This window comes from Gopherus flavomarginatus, chromosome 16 (assembly GCF_025201925.1).
Source record: "Gopherus flavomarginatus isolate rGopFla2 chromosome 16, rGopFla2.mat.asm, whole genome shotgun sequence".
In the NCBI taxonomy this organism is placed as follows: Eukaryota; Metazoa; Chordata; order Testudines; family Testudinidae; genus Gopherus; species Gopherus flavomarginatus.
In genome coordinates, this window is record NC_066632.1 from 1,759,826 (window position 1) to 1,778,065 (window position 18,240).

Sequence of the window (18,240 nt, forward strand, 5' to 3'; positions counted from 1 at the left end):
GGGTGGGGAGCAGCAGGGGGGTCAGTAAGGGAACGACGCTGCCAGCCCCACACGGAGCCCAGAGCTTTCCCCACCAGCGCACGGCCTCGGGCTGTCCCCGGGGCCTGGGAGAGGACCCCGGCTCCCGCCAGGCAGCTGTCGGCCCCTCAGGCCAGAGGATTACGGCTAAGATTTGGTCATGGGTATTTTTAGTAAAAGTCAGGGACAGGTCATGGGCAAAAAAGAAAAATTCACTGAGCCCACGACCTGTCCCTGACTTTTACTAAAAATACCCATGACCAAATCTTAGCCGTAATCCTCGGGCCTGCGGGGCCGACGGCTGCCTGGCGGGAGCTGGGGTCCTCTCCCAGTCCCGTGGGGTGGCTGGGAGCTCCGGGGCTGGCACCGCCTGTGGGGCTCAGAGCTCCAGGGTTCCCCTGCCGCCCGCGGCAGTGGGGAGCTGTGGGGATCCCCCTGCTGCCCATGGCGGCTGGGTGTTTGGGGGCCCCGCTGCTCAGGTGGGACCCTGCAGTTCCCAGCCTCCGGTGCTGAAATCACGGAGGTCTTTGGAAGTCACAGATTCCATCCGTAGCTGTAATGATCCCCGGGGCCCTTGGCCAGAGGGTAGATATTTAAAGTGAGTCAAGCCAGGCTGCTGCTGCTTTCTCCACCTCGACCCTGACCCCCCAGCCCCAGGCTGGCTGGGGCTTCCGAGTCCTGGGCCTGCCTGGCTTCTGCTCTTTGCTGCCTGGGATCAGCTCCGTTCCCTTGCCCCTTGTGCCGCCCTAAGCAGCATTGCCCAGCGGCTGTTAAACATTGCGGGGTGACCACACCCCACCCCAGAGGTGGCTGCATGTCAGCGCACAGAGAAGCAACTCTGGGATCCTTTGGGAGGAAACAGACTGGTGAAACTGACGATACGCCACCTCCCTCAATAACCTGTGTGACCAGCTCAGTCCCCTCCCAGTGGGGGGGGTCCCTCCACGTGTCCATCACACCCCCAAGGCAACCCCGCTAATACTGGGACACAGACTCCTAGGCCCCCACAAGTCACTAACCCCCATGCTCTCCAGCCCCCCGCGGCTCCCCCTGCAGATCCCCCCACTCACCTGCAGCCCCCAGAGGGGCAGAGGCCTATTCACCCAGATAATTGGGGTCCTGGAAGAGAAAAGCCACATTGAGGGCAGGCTCCAGAGCTCCACAGCCCTGGCCCCGCTGGCTCAGCGCCTCCGGACACTTACCAGTCAAATTTACTCAGGTGGTGAGCAGAGTGGTTCTGCCTCGGGCAGCCCCAGCTGGAAAAGCAGAAGGAGACAGACAGACAGACAGACAGACAGACCTCTGAGCCCTTGGCCATCATCTCCCCGGAGGCTGAGCCATTCACCGGGCCAGCCTTGGTTTCTGCCCCCCCATCCCCACCCCAGGTTGCCCGCTGTGATCCCCGTGCCAAGGTTGCTCAGACAGCCCCTCCTGCCGCGCACGTGCAGCTGGCACGTTCCTGGGCAGGGTGGGGTGATTGGAGCCCCGGGCCGAGCCAGCAAACCCAGCAGTGCCTGCGGCAGAGAGCATTCTGGGTAACGAGGCCCGTGGGGGCTGCCCATGGGGCACCACCCCACCCGTTCTGTGCGGCTCCCAGCACAGCGCTGCTGGGCACCGTGGGGCTGTCTCTGAGCTAATCCTGGCCGGGGCAGGGGGGCCTCACTCACCAGCCCCCACGGCCCTCCTGGGGGTCGTCCAGCAGCACTCGGATGATGTACAGGAGGCAGCTGAGCAGCTTGAGAGAGAAGTTAAACAGACGCACCCGCAAACCTGAAACACACACGGGGGGGTGAGACTGGCAGGGCCCCTAGCGCCGCGCCGGGGGGAGCACTGACTACGAGGGCAAAGCCCCCACCCCACTCCCTACAAGGGAACCCAGGAGTCCTGAGACCCAGGGCCTCCCTGCTCTAACCGCTAGACACCACTCCCCTTGCCAGAGTTAGCTAGAACCCAGGAGTCCCTGCCCTCCACTGCTCTACCCACTGCCCCTCCCAGAGTTGGGAATCAGCCCAGGAGTCCTGGATCACAGGGTTCCTGCCTCAAGCCCACAGCTTAGCTGGGCACCAAGAAAGACAGAGTCACGCTCACGAGGCGAGGGAGGAGCTGGGGCTGGAGGGGGGAAACGGGAGGTTCCCGGGGGCTCCGAGCTGTGATCTGGTCCCGTCCCCTGTGGCCCAGGCAGACCCTGTTTGGGGCCCTGGCAGCTGCGGACCCATGGAACTGTCCATCGCCACGGGCTGTGGTGCCTGGGCCCTGGGGAGGCCGCGCCCTGCTCTGGTTGTCCCAGACTCTGTGCCAGGCCCCCCCCACGATGGGGGGTGGCTGGAGCGACTCACTGGAGCGCTGGTTCTTGATGAAGAAGAGTTTCAGCCGCTCCTTGAAGGTGTTTTCGTTGACGTAAAACTCCACTTGGACCCTGTGAGAGAGAGAGACAGGGTCAGTGGGGCAGAGCTGAGGCTGCAGGGACCTGCCTGCTTGGGACGGGGCTGCCAGGCCTGGGTCAGCACCAGAGACAGCGCCCCAGGGAGGCAGGGCAGGATCAGTGACTCGCCCATGGGGAGTTGGTGGCAGAGATGGGTGGCCACCCCAGATCTCCGAGTCCCGGCCCAGCACCTGCATCACACGTCCAGACTCTCCCCACCAGGGTCCTATCGGGCTGCGGTGCCCCTTTGCCTTGGGCTGGCAGAGCCCGGCTGCTCCAGGCCCTCACTCCAGCACATCACTTACCACTGGGCGCTAATTGGCTGGCAGGACCCTAAGCTAGACTCCCTTCGCTTGGCCTCCACCGATCAGCATCTCGTTAGCTGTGATCACTGAGCCGGAGAGGGAGCCCGGGGTGGTACCAGGCCTGGGGGAGTGTGGGGAGGGACGCTGGCATCGATGATGTGCCAGGATGCAGAGAGCAGCCAGACAAATCCCCTTGTGCCACCGTCTGCCCCCAGAAGAGCAGTGGCGATCGGACCTTACCCCTGGCTCCGCTCCCGGCCCATTGGTGGAATTGCTGGCTCCAAGACCTCAGAGCCTCCATCAGACCAAGGGCTCAGGTTATGAGACCAGCCTGCAGCCCTGGGCTCCCCCCAGCTCTGCTGGAGCCCCACAGCCCCCTGCTGTCCCAGCCCCGGGCTGCCCCCACACCTCGGTTCTGACTTGCAGCACCGTCTGAAGTAGCTCACTAAATTCAGATACATCCCTCAGCCTGAGCCAGCGCTCTGGGCCACCCTCTGCTTCTGAGAGACGCCTTCGGCCTCCCACCTCGCTGAACGGGAGCTGATAGGTCACCCCTTATCTGCTTGCAAGGCGACTCAGCCCAAACCCCTCTGCATCCCCACAGCACAGCCCTGCTCCTAGAACCAGCCATCTTGCTGCAGGTGGCGCGTCCCACCCCCAGCTCTGTGCCCAGCCACAGGCCTGGCTGAACAGCTCCCAGCTCCCTGAACTGGCATGTTCTCACTTCTGATAAGCCACGAGGCACCAGCTCCGGCAACCTGTGTGCCGCCAGATCTCGGCCTTAGGCAGGAGCAGATGCTGTCACATGTGGGCTCCCCGTGTGGCTTCATGTTCAACTGGAACATCCTCAGGGCAAGGACCGGCCCCCATGCCAGAGCTGGGGAGAACCCAGGCGTCCTGACTTGCTGCACCAGCCTGGCAGGCCAGTGAGCGGCTGTGTGAGGCCTGCTGCAGGGATTCTTAGCTGCTTGTTTCTCCCTGCCCCTCCCCAGAGCACCTGCCTCATTTGCATTTGTCAGGGATCCTGCATCCATCACCCCGATCATCATCGGACAATGCACCGGGAGGGTGGCAGCTGCTGTTATTTCAGGTGCCCCCGCCTGCTTGAAACCCAGGACTTGGCTTTGCCCATGTCATTCGCCCCGGGAACCAGTGGGCCTGGGGTGCAGGGCTGGGTTACAGCCCTGCACTGGGACCTGGGCCCAGTGCCTGGCATCCGCGGGTGAGAGCAGCCTCACGTATCAGAGGGGAGCCGTGTTAGTCTGGATCTGTAAAAGCAGCAAAGAATCCTGTGGCACCTTATAGACTAACAGACATTTTGGAGCATGAGCTTTCGTGGGTGAATACCCACTTCCTCAGATGCATGTAGTGGAAATTTCCAGGGGCAGGTATATATATGCTAGCAAGCAAGCTAGAGATAACGAGGTCAGTTCAATCAGGGAGGATGAGGCCCTGTTCTAGCAGTTAAGGTGTGAAAACCAACAGTTTCTCCTCTCTTGGTTTTCACACCTCAACTGCTAGACCAGGGCCTCATCCTCCCTGATTGAACTGACCTCGTTATCTCTAGCTTGCTTGCTAGCATATATATACCTGGCCCTGGAAATTTCCACTACATGCATCTGATGAAGTGGGTATTCACCCACAAAAGCTCATGCTCCAAAAAGTCTGTTAGTCTATAAGCAGCCTCACGACGTTTATCCACCAATTACGTTTCTAGCCCTTGTGGTTTGCAAAGGAAAACTTTAAAGAACATCAAAACAGCCAGCCTGGGACAGAGCAAAGGTCCAGCCAGCCCAGCGTCCTGGCTGCCGACAGTGGCCAGTGCCAGGTGCCCCAGAGGGAATGAACCGAACAGGGAATTATCAAGTGACCCATCCTCTGTCCCCAGCTTCTGGCAAACAGAGGCCAAGGACATCATCCCTGCCCAGCCTGGCTAATAGCCATTGATGGATCTGTCCACCATGAATTTATCTAGCTCTTTTTTGAATGCTGTTATAGTCTTGGCCTGCACAACATCCTCTGGCAGTGAGTTCCACAGGTTGACTGTGCATTGTGTGAAGAAATACTTCCTTGTGTTTGCTTTAAATCTGCTGCCTATTAATTTCATTTGGTGCCCCTTAGTTCTTGTGTTATGAGAAGGAGTAAATAACACTTCCCTGTTTACTTTCTCCACACCAGTCATGATTTCATAGACATTGATCATATCCCCCCTTTGTCTCTTTTCCAAGCTGAAAAGTCCCAGTCTTATTAATTTCTCTTCATACAGCAGCTGTTCCATCCCCCGAATCATTTCTGTTGCCCTTTTCTAAACCTTTTCCAGTTCCAAAATATGTTTTTTGAGATGGGGCGACCACATCTGCACGCAGTATTCAAGGTGTGGGCGTCCCATGGATTTATATAGAGGCGATATGATATTTTCTGTCTCATTATCTCTCCCTTTCTTAATGATTCCCAACATTCTGTTTGCTTTTTTTGACTCTGCTGCACACTGAGTGGATGTTTTCAGAGAACTATCCACAAGGATGCCAGGATCTCTTTTGAGCGATAACAGCTCATTTAGACCCCATCATTTTACACGTAGAGTTGGGATGATGTTTTCCAAGGTGCATTACTTTGCATTTATCAACACTGAATTTCATCTGCCATTTTGTTGCCCAGAGGATGTGTGGGCATGTGATGCAACAGTGTCTGCCTGGGTGTGCAGGGAGCCTGAGCCCATCGCTGTGAGATGGGGAGCTGCCCTGAGTGTGACTGTCGCAGTGATGCCAGGGCAGGGGCAGGAGGGACACGTTCCTGACCCCCACCACCACCACCATTCGGGACTCACCTAGCAAGGAAGGTGCCTATTCCCTTCTCCTCCGGGCCAGCCGGTTCCCTGCCCTGGAGCCGGATGGAGCTGGAGCTCCCTAGAGGGGAAAGGCCCTGTGCCCTCCCCCCCCAAGCCAGCCAGCCCCCTGCTCTGGGGCCAGATTGGAGCTGACATCCCTAGAGGAGAAAGTCCCCATGCCCCATCCTATCTTTGGGTGGCTCAGAAGGGGTCCACAGTTGAAGTGAGCATGTGGGGCAGCCTGGTGCGCAGCGGCTCTGTTCCACCCCCAATGCCCCAGGCAATATCGAATCCCAGTGCAGGGCCAGGGGACGGCAAGTCAGCCCCGCGGATCCGGCACGAGGAGAAATAACAAACCTTGTTAGAGCTCAGTGTGGGACGCAGCTGATGCCAGCCGCTGCCGACACCCAGACATGTGGGGGCTGCTCTCAGCTCCCCATGGCTGGAGGAGACGTCCCCTTCCCCAACTCACCCCAGGGGGGTCCAATCGTTAGCGCAACAAGACTTTGTCCTCAGCAGACCCCTTTGCTCCCAAAGGGGCCATTGCTGGGGGTACCCCCCCACCCCAGCTTGCATGGAGCTATTTAGAACACGGGTAACAGGTGCTAGCTGATGGAGGCTGCATTAGGCATTTCTTTGTGTGTGGGGGTCCTGGTCACCCCTTATTTTTGTCCCAGTGGGGCTGGGCAGGGTGTCTGCAGCGGCAGGGGTGAGTCTGTCAGGAAGTAGGATCCACACAGGCAGCTGCCTCCGGGCAATGGGGGGCTGGGCGGGTGGGGAAATGATCTGAGTGCCCAGGAAATGGGGGGATGGCACGAGGGGTGTGTGTCTGGGCCTGTGATGACGCACATTGCACAAGCCCTGGTGATACCAGTGGGGTTCTGCCCCTTTGGCCCCACCGAGGATACCCCCAGGAGTGCGCTGGGATGTGGGGGGAATGTCCCAGGTTGGCACCACGGCTGGCCTGCATGGGGTACTAATGAGACCCTGCCCCCTTGGCTTCATTCTCCCCTCGCTGCTCCCTGGGGTGAGTGCCATGCCCTGCCTCCGGGGCACTGGGAGGGGAACGCCCACCCTAGGGCTCTGGCTGCAGAGGGGTCAGCTGGACCAGAGCCAGGTGGGCTCTACGTCTGCAGCTCGCTGGGGAACAGCTCCCCCAGGCTGCAGGGGCAGGAGCCTTTTGGGGGGTGATGACAGCTCCTGCCTGTGTCCGGCCACTGCAGGCCTGGGATGGTGGATTCCAGCCAGGCCTCCCCCGGGCTTAGGGGACCCCCAAGCGCTGACGCTGTCCCCCTCTTAGCTTGTTGGAAGACCATCAAAATAGGGCTGGGGCATCCCTGCCCCCCTGTGACACAGTTGGGAGCCAGACGAACGTGTCTAGTTACTGGGGCTGGCTGCATGGGGGACGGGAGAACAGGGGCTGATTTTACCAGAGAGTTACCTGAGCCAGGAGGGGGGTGGGGCCAGGTGACACCTTTGCGGGGGAAACTGGACAAAGGGAGGGGAGGAGCTGGGGGGAAGGGGAGAGAGAGGCTAGGTGGGGTTTTGCTTTCAGTTTTGGCTGGGTGGTGGAACGCAGGGAACCCCCAGCTGGGGTCTAAGCTCCCTGCCCCCCAGAAGGACCTGACTGAGAGGTCCTGGTTGTACCTACAAGCCCTGCTTGGGACTGTGTTCCTGTCGGCTACTAAACTTTCTGCTTTACTGGCTGGCTGAGAGTCACAGTGATTCGCAGGAAGAGGGGAGCAGGGCCCTGACTTCCCCTCACTCCGTGACACCCCCCCAACCACTTTTTAACCACCCACAGGAAAACGTTCTCGGAAGGTCAGAGGTCACAGGTCAGCCTTGCCACAAAGGGTCAATGCTTTCGGCACATGCAGGAACCAGCAGGAGTCATCTCGGCTGGCGGGCGCCGAAGTGCCGGCGATTAAAGCGGGTCGTTAGAGCCGGCGGCCTGCACGGAATACAGATCAGCCCCGCTGCAGCCAGCCAGGACCCGCAGCAAAAAGCCTGGCACAGAGCGTTCCTAGCATCATTACTCAGCCTTGGGGGGCAGGGACAGCCCCCCAGCCCCGCTCTCGCCCAGCTGGGAGCCAGCTGATCCTGCTAGGCCCTGGCCTCCCCTTCACCAAACGCCAGGGGGTGCTGGGCGAGAGAGGTGCACAGCATTGGGGGAGGGGGCCAGCACCCCAACTCTGGGGTCTCTCTCAGTACAGAGCACCAGCCCCAGGGCTCTTATGGTGCGGGATAAACCACAGGCACGTTCTCATTGGCTGACGCTCATGTCACCCTCATACTCTGATTGGCTGTCAGGGAGAACACCACACCCATCCTCTGATCAGAGCGACCAGATGTCCCAGTTTTATAGGGACAGTCCCGATTTCTGGGTCTTGTTCTTAAATAGGCTCCTATTACCCCCTGCCCCCATCCCGAATTTTCACACTTGGTGTCTGGGTCACCCCACTTCTGATTGGCTGTCATTGGTGCCACACCCCTGCTCTGATTGGCTGTCAGAGAGCCTGCCACCCCCACCCCCACATTCTGATTGGCTGTTGGCAGTGCCACACCCCACTCTAATTGGCTGTCAGGGTCATGCCACACCCATATTCTGGTTGGCTTTTGGCAGTGCTACGCCCAGGCACGGATTGGCTGCCAGAGATGTCCCGTGTGGTGCCCTCTAAAAGCTGCAGCTGGGCACCTGTGACACGCCCCCACCGCCACCCCCAGGACAGGGAGAGCCTGGCTGGGAGCGTTTCACGCCCACGTTGCACCAGTGCCAGCGGCTGCACAAGGACCTGTGGGGCTTGAGTACCACAGCTGGGGAGAGCTGGGCAATCCAGGGGATGGTGGGTTGGTTGCCAGCAAGGCGTGACCAGAGCAGGGACCCACCTGCGGGACACAAGTCTCCCAGGCAGGCACTGCTCGAGGCTGGGGCCTCTTTCCACCCCCAGAGCTAGCTACCGAGGCAGAAAGGGGACTCGCAGCCCGGCCAGACGCAGCATCTCTCCCGGGGACGATGGGGTGCAGCCACTCAGCTCCCACACAACAGAAGCATCAAGAAAGCCACTAGACAAGTGAGGCGGCTGGTGCAAAGATGGATTCTGGGGCTAGGGGAGGGACACGCTGAGCCTTCCCCAAGGGGCTGAGGGGGAAGCTGCTGCCCTTTGAAGGTGGCAGGCGCGAGGCCCTTTCAACGAGAGCTAACGGATCAGCCCTGGGATTCTCTGGGAGCGGGGCCGGAGCTGGGCTCGGGGGGCTGGGGCTCAGCAGACAGGCTGGGACCCCCCGGGGGACTCGCTCCGCTGACAAACAAGCGGACAGGGGGAGGGAAATTGACACGAGTTCCAGCTTCCACCTCCCGTCAGGTGGGAGCGATTTGCTGACACATCCAGCCAAGGGGCAGGAGGTTGCGCACCCTGCGTCCGACCCCCGGCCTAGAGAGGTGGGCTGTGGGTCAGGGCTGAGGGGCACCAGCAGAGCTGGAGGAAATCTTGCCTTTTTCTTGCCCATGCTCCCGCCTGTCTCTGACACTCCAGCTCTGTGCAGCTGAGGGAACTTTTTCCTCTTCTTGTCCCCCACCCCCAGTAACAGGGAAGAACCCAAAGCCCTTTCCCTGCAGGCTGGGAGGGGGAGAGGAGAGGCCTGCCTGGCAGGCGAAGGCCGAATTGAGGCTGCAGTTGGTGGGCCGGAGCCTTCTTGGGCAGCTGAGACCAGCAATGAAAGGAACCAAGAGCAGCTCCCAGATTTCCCCTCCGCTCCGGCCGAGGCTGAGAACCACTGGGGCCAGGCAGAGTCCACAGGGAACATCGGGGCTGGCGGGAGCAATATCCCCTAGGACTCTGGGAGCCAGGACTCCTGGGTTTGCTCTCTGCCACTCGGAGGGGAGTGGTGTCTAGTGGTTAGAGCAGGGAGCTGGACACCTGGGTTCTATTCCCAGGACTCTGTCATCCAGGCTGGAGAGTGGGGGTGAATCCTGGATCCCTCTCCCACTGGGGCTCCACCTTTTGGGAGCATTTCCCCTTGGTGTTGCCTTAGCAGCTGCCTCCCCTGCCCCAGCCCCTGCAGCCATGAACCCAGCCCCTCAAGGCCGCCAGGAACAGGATGTGGCGATCAGCCCTGCTGGAGCTCCTGCATGGCGGGTGGGTGGCCCAATGAGGGAATCTCTCGCCGGCTGCATTCTCGTTCGGCACCCACTCAGCACCCAGCTCCTGTGACAATCCAAGAAAAACAGTAATTTGCCAGTTAGACGCCTCCCCCGGCTGCTGGGAAGGGGGCGGAACTGGCACTGTTATCAGCACTCACCACGCCGCCTGGCACACTGGGTGCATGGAGCCGGGCACCGGATTGTTATCATAGGGTCCGCAGAGCCGCGCGCTGGTTTGTTATTGTAGGGTGCGCGGAGCTGGGCACTGGTTTATCGTAGGGTGCATGGAGCTGGGTGCTGGTTTGTTATCATAGGGTGCACGGAGCTGGACACCAATTTATCGTAGGGTGCACGGAGCTGGGCACTGGTTTATCATAGGGTGCGCAGAGTCAGGCACCAGTTTATCGTAGGGTGCACGGAGCTGGGCACTGATTATTGTAGGGTGTGCAGAGCCGGGCACTAGTTTGTTATCGTAGGGTGCGCGGAGCTGGGCACTGGTTTATCGTAGGGTGCGTGGAGCTGGACACTGGTTATTGTAGGGTGTGCAGAGCCGGGCACTGGTTTGTTATCGTAGGGTGCGCGGAGCTGGGCACTGGTTTATCGTAGGGTGTGCGGAGCTGGACACTGGTTATTGTAAAGTGCGCAGAGCGGGGCACTGGTTATTGTAGGGTGCGCAGAGCCAGGCACTGGTTTGTTATCGTAGGGTGCGCACAGCCGGGCACTGGTTTATCGTAGGATGTGCAGAGCCGGGCACTGGTTTGTTATTGTAGGGTGCGCGGAGCTGGACACTGGTTATCGTAGGGTGTGCGGAGCCGGGCGCTGGTTTGTTATTGTAGGGTGCGCGGAGCTGGACACTGGTTATTGTAGGGTGCGCAGAGCCGCGTGCTGGTTTGTTATTGTAGGGTGCACGGAGCTGGACACTGGTTATCGTAGGGTGCGCGGAGCCGGCGCTGGTTTATTGTAGGGTGCGCGGAGCTGAACACCGGTTTATCGTAGGATGCGTGGAGCTGGGCACCGGTTATTGTAGGGTGCGCAGAGCCGGGCACTGGTTTGTTATCATAGGGTGCGCGGAGCTGGACACTGGTTATTATAGGGTGTGTGGAGCCGGGCACTGGTTTATTGTAGGGTGCGCGGAGCTGGACACTGGTTTATCGGAGGGTGCGCAGACCCCTGTAGTGTTTCCTTAGCGTAGGATCAGTTATGAGCACGGCAGCTACACTAACCCGTATGTTAACAGAGGGTCATGCAGGGGCTCCATGTGCTGATTTGTTATTGTAGGGTCTCTACGTGCTTTGGGGACTGAGCCACCCAGCTCTGTTCCTAAAGTGCTGCCCTGCAGAATGCAGCACCCATGAAACCTCCTCAGCCCAGCACCAGCCCCTGCAGCACGACTGAACCCATCATCCCCATCAGTAGCACTGGCAGCCTCAGAAATCCCAGTCCCCATTAAACCCTGCTGCCAAGACACAGCCATGGAGAACAGCCCCCAGGCCAATCACTCCCCTCACCTGCTCCCAGTACGGCTCCTGCGGCTGCTGGCGGGGGAGCTCCCTGCAGATCACAGACCAGACAGGCCCCATATTTCAGCGCTCCCTGCCTGGCCCCGGGGCTCCCAGCCGCAGCTCAGCGCAGGGACTGATCAAATCAATCTCAGCCTCGTGCCTCGGTAAATGTGTCCTGCCGGTAAAAACCGCTCCAGTCGGACGGCTGGGTCTGGCTCTGGTGTCAGTCTGGATTCAATCGGGGAAGTTGGGACCCGGGAGCGTCTGCAGGTGGGGTGCACGGTCCCAATGCAGGGAGAGGGTGGGGTGGGTCAGGCAGGAGGAGCAGAGCTCAGAAGGGCCTTGGCAAGTAGCTAGTGGTGGGCACTGGGTGGGGAATCAGCTGGTGCAGATGAGGGGAGGGGGGATGTGGCCCCTGCCTGGCCCAGCTGAGCACTCAGTGCTGGGGGCAGCTCCCCGGGCCCCTGGGGCGGGCAACTAAGATCAGAATCCATCCCCCACTTCAGACCAGGAAGTCGCACTGGGCCTGCCTGCCCCTGGTTCTGCTGATGCTCCCAGGGCTTTATCCACATTGGTTCTGCTCCGGGGCCCAGCTGGGGGGACGTGTGTCACCTCTCCAGCTCACCCTCCCTGGGCCAGCGGGCACAGGGGCATCAGCATATCAGGACCCAGGGGGGCAAGGGGCCGGCTCAGCCCCTCCTGCGGTGCCTTGTTTCAATTGCAGGAAACGCACGTGGAACGAAGCTGTTCGTTCCCACCCTCAGCGGCGCCCAACGTTCCGCTGGGCACAACCCCCACGCTCTGCCTCCCTTTGCTGCTCCACAGCCAGCCATTGAGAGTTGTGCCAATAGGGGCCCCCATCGCACTGGGCACCACTGGGTGCTCATTCTGCCAGGTGCTGCCCAGACCCACTGAGGGAGATCGATGCTGCACAGACATAGCGAGAGACAGCCCTACCCCAAAAAGCTCCCAGTCTACTAGACACAGGAGGGATTATTGTCCCTCTTTTACACATGGGGAAACTGAGGCCTGGAGAGATGCACAGATGTGCCCAAGCTCCCACAGGGATGATGGCTTGGCCAGTGGAGGCTCAGGAAGGGCCACAAGCCACTGGCGGGGACCCATTTGCCTGGCGCCATCAAGACTTCAGCTCCCTGAGGAGCTGGGGGCCAGCAGCGAATCCTGAGAGGCCCAGTGCCAGCCTGGGCCAACCTTGGTCCGTTCCTTCCGCCCACGGCCCCATCCAGCTCCAGATGGGCACCTGACCACCTCCATGCCCACAGCGAGGTGCAGCCACACAGCCCCTCACCGTGGGAGAGGATGGGGAGCTACCAGCATTGTGCAGAGGGGGAAACTGAGTCACAGAGCAGGGAAAGGGCTCAGCCCAGGTCACCAATCCATGATTAGAACCCAGGAGTCCTCACTCCAGCCCCTCCCCCCATCTACCCCCTCTTTCCTTCCTACAGCTAGGGTTCCAGCCCAGCCAAGCGATGCCTCATCGGCAACAGGCCAGGATCCCACTGCCGCAACTGCCCTGTTCTCCACTCTGGGCATTGCAGCCCCAGGAAACTACAATGCCCAGTATGCACCACTCTATCGCTAGCCAAGCATAAATGGTGGTAGGGAGCAATGCATGCTGGGAGCTGTAGTCTGAGCAGGCTGCACCTTAGTGTTTGAAATTGGGACATGGATGGGAAGCGCATTGGTCCAGGCCTTGCCCCCTCGGGAGGGGGTGGGGAGAGGCAGGCCAGGGGATGCCAGGCTGGGGTGAAGTCAGCGATGGGGGTGGATACAGAGGCAGGGAGGGGGAGCGGGCCTGCAACCAGCAGCCACCCCCTTGAGACACCAGCGTGGTTGCAGGTCTATCGATCTCCCTTCCTCAGCGAGTCCAGCGAGTGTTAATCCTCCGGCTGCTCCTAAGCCTGGCAGGGATGGCTCAGTAGTCGGGGCCGGGGGGGGGGAGAGACAGGCTGCGCTGGGGGCAGGACTGGGTTTAGGGCAATTCCCCCAATTCCCGGGAATCAGGCCCCACACCCTCTGCTGACGTGCCACCGGAAACAGCAGCAACCGATTGAGCTGCTGCCGAATTGCTGCCGCTATCTTTGCCGGCATTTCAGCTGCAGCTCTTTCGAATGGGGCCCCACTCGTCCTAAAGCCAGCCCTAGCTGGGGGCTGCCTGTCCATCGGGAACAGGCACCGAGATAACCCACGGCTGTGAGTTCAATCCTTGAAGGGGCCATTTGGGGATTGGTCCTGCTTTGAGCAGGGGGTTGGACTAGATGACCTCCTGAGGTCCCTTCCAACCCTAATAATCTATGATTCTATGGCATATTCTGCTGAGATGCTCTGTATGCAACATTCAGGGGGAGGCAAAATCCCACGGGGGGCATGGCCTTGCGAGGCAGGCACAGCCCTGGCATGCAGGACTCCTGGGTTCTATGCTCAGCTCTACCACCCAGTGAGCAGGGCGAGTCACTTGCCTGCGCTGTACCTAGGTTTCCCCTCCAAATCTTTGTCTGTTTTGGGCTTCAGTTCTCCCTTTGTAAGCGAGTGAGAATGATCCTTGAGGAGCTCTCTGGGGGAGGGATGGGCTCTCACTCAGTCTCTGCAGCGCCCAGGACAACGGGGGGCCCCTGGGCTGTGGTCTGTGCACACCATAGTGAGATACACTTAATTAACCACAACAGATCTCCTCCACCCAGCCTCTGCCCACTGGGTCAGATCCAGGCTGGCAATTAAAGCCCCTGAAGGCTCCCCTCGCTGGCACCAGCTGACAGCCCTGGGTACCTGCTCAGGCTGCAGGGAGCTGGCTCCAGGAGGCCTCCCCTCAAGGGGGAGGAGCAGGGGCAACAGGGGGAAAATGAGCTGAGATTGAAGAGGGTATCCCACCCCCCCTCCTGCTCCTTCCCGTCTCTGCCCTGTATGCACCCCACACCCACACCAGCCCAGGGTGCACTGAAGCTACCCCCGTATCCCCCGCTCCAATGAGCAGGCACTGGAGTCAGGCAGCAGCCGGTGACTGTCACAGGAAGCAGGCTAGAAACAGGAGGGGTGTGGGTGGATGGGGGGGCAGAATGGGCTCCAAGGAAGCTCTAAAAACACCTCCCCTCCCAATCTGGGCTCACAGCTTCATTAACCCCTTGGGAGCTGCTAGGTCCCAGCAGCCCCAGGCCACCGAACTGAGACTTGGGTCACTGGAAGAACAGACCTAGAGCCGCCCCACGCTGGGCTCCCACCACCCAGGCTCTGCTAGCGTCCCCTTGCTCCTGACCTGCAGAGCCCTGCTAGCCCAGCCCTGGGCACCCCCTGCCCCCCAGCTTCGCTGGTGCTCCTCAAGCCTGACGTGGAGCCCCCCTCTATCTGTGCCCCTCACTCTTGACCTGAGCCGCTGCTCCCCTCCCCCCCGCTCTACCCCTCCCCATCCAGCCCCAGAGCAGCAGGGGAAATGGGACATGGGACCTTTCCCCTCAGGGGGACCCTGGCTCCAATCTGACCCCAGGGGCGGGATCTCCAGGGGGACTGGCTGCCTCGGCAGAGAGGTTGGGGACTGCATGAGCGATGGAGACGGAGTGTCCCACTGGGCAGGGCTGGGGGTGGGGCACACTGCCATTGCCCGGAGTCCCTGCCCCCACATGGTGCAGCTGTGGGGGGGCCCCACTAGGCCAGCGGCTGGGGGCGGAGGGACATTGCAGCACCAGGCCATGCCCTGTGCATGCCAATCAGAGCCAGGGAGACACCAGAGCCCCACGCACAGTGCCCCACGCAGTGCCATGGAACCCCCCCTCCCCCCACCATGCCACGGGGAAACCGCCCAGCTCCACACAGTGTGGGACCTGCCCCCATGCTCAGCAGCGCCACACAGAGCCACGGAGGCCCCTGCTGCGCCCAGGCAGCACCCCGCAGATCCCATGCAGCAGCCGTCAGAGCCACAAAGGACCCCAGGCGACGCCACAGGATGCTATGGAGAGGCGCCAAAAGCCAGCTGGTGTCCCAAACCACCCAACATGGGCTGGTAAACAGCCCTGGCTTCCTCAGAGATGGTGCCAGCAGTTCTGATCCAGAGCCTACACCTTCTCCCAGAGCTGGGGGGAGAACCCAAGAGTCCTGGCTCCCAGCACCTCCTGCTCTAACCACTAGACCCCACTCCCCTCCCAGAACTGGGAACAGAACCCAGGAGTCCTGGTACTCCCCCAAACATCAGACCATGCTGCCACTCCCTTCCCTCTCAAAGCCCAGAGGCAGTGCCTCCCCATTTGTCCCCATCCCTCACACGGGGTGGGGGTGCCCATAAGTGGCAGGAAACACAGACATCAGCAGGGAGCATGGGGGAGGCTCTTGGGGTGGTCAGGGAGGGGAACCGAGCCCCCTGCAACTCCAAACCTGGAGCCTGTTTCCCCTGGCCTCAAAGGGGGGATGGAGGGGAAGGGGAAGACGAGGGGCTGCCCAGGGGGCATCACGCGCCCGGCTCCCAGGGCAAAGTGCTTCAGGCAGGCAGGTGGCAGACCCACCACCCAGGCCGAGAGCCCAGGGAGGCTGCAGTAGGCAGCACAGGAACCACGACGGGGCCAAGCCCCAGAGAGCCCGACACCCCCAGCACCGCCCGGGCAGAGCTCGCTCAAGGTGGGCTGGCAAAGCTGGAGCTGGGACCAGCATCTCCGGGGCTTCGGGGCTGCTCCAGTTCACTCCATGCACCCCTCGCCCAGGCCCCCCAGGGCGCCAGTGCCCACCGTGCCCAGGCACCAGCGCAGGGCTCCCCGGACCCTCCCCGGGCCAGGCTCCCCTCACCTCTCGTCGGCCTGCCAGTCCCCCAGCAGCAGGTCCCGGAAGCGGTAGCGAGGGGGCAGCGGCAGCACCTCCTTCTCCAGCTCCACCATGTTGGCCCTCGACGCCGCCGTCCTGCCGTCGCTCAGCGGTGCCCCGGTGGCTTGCGGGGGCCGGGAGCCGCTAGCCAGGGCGGCCCGCTACGCCCGGGGCCCACGGGCATGGTGGGGCAGGGTGGGCATCCGGGAGCAGCTCTCTGCCACCCGCTGCCTGGGCTGGGGAGGGAAGCGAGCAGCTGGTGCCATCAGCCTCGCCTTGCCAGCCGACTGGTGCCCGGCCCCTGCAGCAGCCTGGGAGGTGCCCCCAGCGGATGCTGCCGCTAGCCCATGGCACGGCCCCCCCCAGCTGGCAGGCCGGGGGGCAGGCGGCCCCTGCCAGGCTGGCTCGGGAGGCAGCGGAGCGAGGGGAGCCAGCCGGCTGAGCGCGCCTCGGTCTCCGGCAGGGATGCGGGGGGCGGTTTCAGCCAGGAGGGGCCGCCCCGATCCGCCCCTCGCCTGGGGGCTGCTGTCCTCTCCCCTCCCCTCCCCGGGCCACCTGCGGCCGCGGCGCTTCCTTAACCTCGGGCTGCGGGAGAGGGGACAAGATGCTCCCAGCCCCCCTGCTCTGACCCACCAGCCCCCACTCCCCTCCCAGAGCCGGGAAGAGAACTCAGGCGTCCTGGCTCCCAGCCCCCCTGCTCTGACCCAGCAGCCCCCACTCCCCTCCCAGAGCCGGGAGAGAACCCAGGCGTCCTGGCTTCCAGCCCCCCTGCTCTGACCCACCAGCCCCCACTCCCCTCCCACAGCTGGGGAGAGAACCCAGCAGTCCTGCTTCTAACCACTAGACCCCACCCCTCTCCCAGAGCCAGGAGAGAACCCAGGAGTCCTGGCTCCCAGCCCCCTCCCCCACTCTAACCACTGCCCCGCCTCCCTTCCCCTCCCCGTGGTGCAGTGGACCCCCGACGGCTGCACTCACACAGCCTATAGTGCACACTCCAGACAGACTCAAGCCTGGCCCTCGCTGTGCGTACTCCTGTGTGCGCCTGGCACTAGCGCGTCTCCCCCCAGCACCATGACCCCCTTCCTCTCCCACCCTGCTCCCCCCACACACTGGGCCCCCTTCTCCTAGGTCAGGGCAGCTCACCTCCACCCCCCGCCCTCCAAGACACCCTGTGTCAATGCATCATGCCATGTACAGCCTGGCACAAGCAATGCCTGAGCTGGTGGGAGGGCACTGGAGCCCAAGCCACGTACAGCTTAACCCCTGGCTCACCCTCTGCCCAAGGTACCAGGTGGAAGAGATGCCCGGCCAGGGTAGAAGTGCCCCATGCCTGGCAAGCACCTGCCCTGTAATGCTGATGGCCCAGGCAGGGGGACCCGGGCAAGGCTGGTCTCTACGCTGGAGGGTTTGCAAAGCTGAATCTGCCCAGAACAGAGGCGCCTCAGCGCCAGCCTCGCTTACCTACTCACCAGGTGCCCGGGCAACTGTACCCAGACCCAGGCCCCTCACCTCCTGGGCTCCTTCTCGGGCTGCCCTGTTCCAGCTGGCAGGGACGAGAGGGACCCAGGTCAAACGCAGGATGGATGGAGCAGGCAGAGCTAACAAATGCACCAGATCTTCCCAGCCAGCTGCTTTACCAGACACAAGCCCCCACAAGCCAGGTGGGCGGGCATAGGAACCCCACCCGGCAAGCCAGGATCTGTGCTCTGGGAGAGGAGTGGGGTCTAGTGGCTAGAGCAGGGGGCTGGAAGCCAGGACTCCTGGGTTCTCTCCCCAGCTCAGGGAAGGGAGTGGGGCTAGTTGGGTTAGAGAAGGGGCACTGGGAGCCCAGACTCCTGGGTTCTCTCCCTGGCTCTGGGAGGGGGTGGGGGCTGGTGGGTTAGGTCGGCGGGGCTGGGAGCCCGGACTCCTGGGTTCTCTCCCGGGCTCTGGGAGGGGGTGGAGCTAGTTGGATTAGATGGGGAGGGGGCTGGAGCCAGGACTCCTGGGTTTTCTCCCCAGCTCTGGGAGGGGAGTGGGGGCTGGTGGGTTGGGAGCCAGGACTCCTGGGTTCTTCTAGTACCGGCTCCCCCCTCCCCCCAGCAGTCCGTGCTCCAGGACAGAAGCCAGCGCAGGGTCCCCGTTGGGATGAGAAGAGCACTTACCGTAAACACCCCCGCACGCACGCAGCAGAACCTCTGGAGCTCGCTGCGGCGCCGCCAGAGCCCCGCTTTCGTCGGGCACCT

At 61.8% G+C, this 18,240-nt stretch overlaps 1 protein-coding gene across 5 annotated transcripts in view; it reads right to left on the reverse strand.

The window, feature by feature from the left end:
• The window catches only part of LOC127035402 (potassium channel subfamily T member 2-like), a 59,340-nt gene extending 41,139 nt beyond the window's left edge, over positions 1-18,201 (reverse strand). For 4 of the 5 annotated variants that reach the window (XM_050925234.1, XM_050925232.1, XM_050925233.1 and 1 more), the window contains exons 1-6: positions 17,525-17,774; positions 16,001-16,251; positions 2,355-2,434; positions 1,686-1,788; positions 1,221-1,274; positions 1,089-1,137 (exon numbers count right to left, since the gene is read on the reverse strand). In XM_050925234.1, coding sequence (XP_050781191.1) covers positions 1,089-1,137; positions 1,221-1,274; positions 1,686-1,788; positions 2,355-2,434; positions 16,001-16,089 — 375 coding nt within the window. In that variant the 5' untranslated portion in view covers positions 16,090-16,251; positions 17,525-17,774. Of the gene's footprint in view, positions 1-1,088; positions 1,138-1,220; positions 1,275-1,685; positions 1,789-2,354; positions 2,435-16,000; positions 16,252-17,524; positions 17,775-18,159 lie in introns of those variants that run through there. The other variant, XM_050925231.1, reaches the window with a different exon arrangement.
• Between the last annotated feature and the right edge of the window lie 39 nt (positions 18,202-18,240).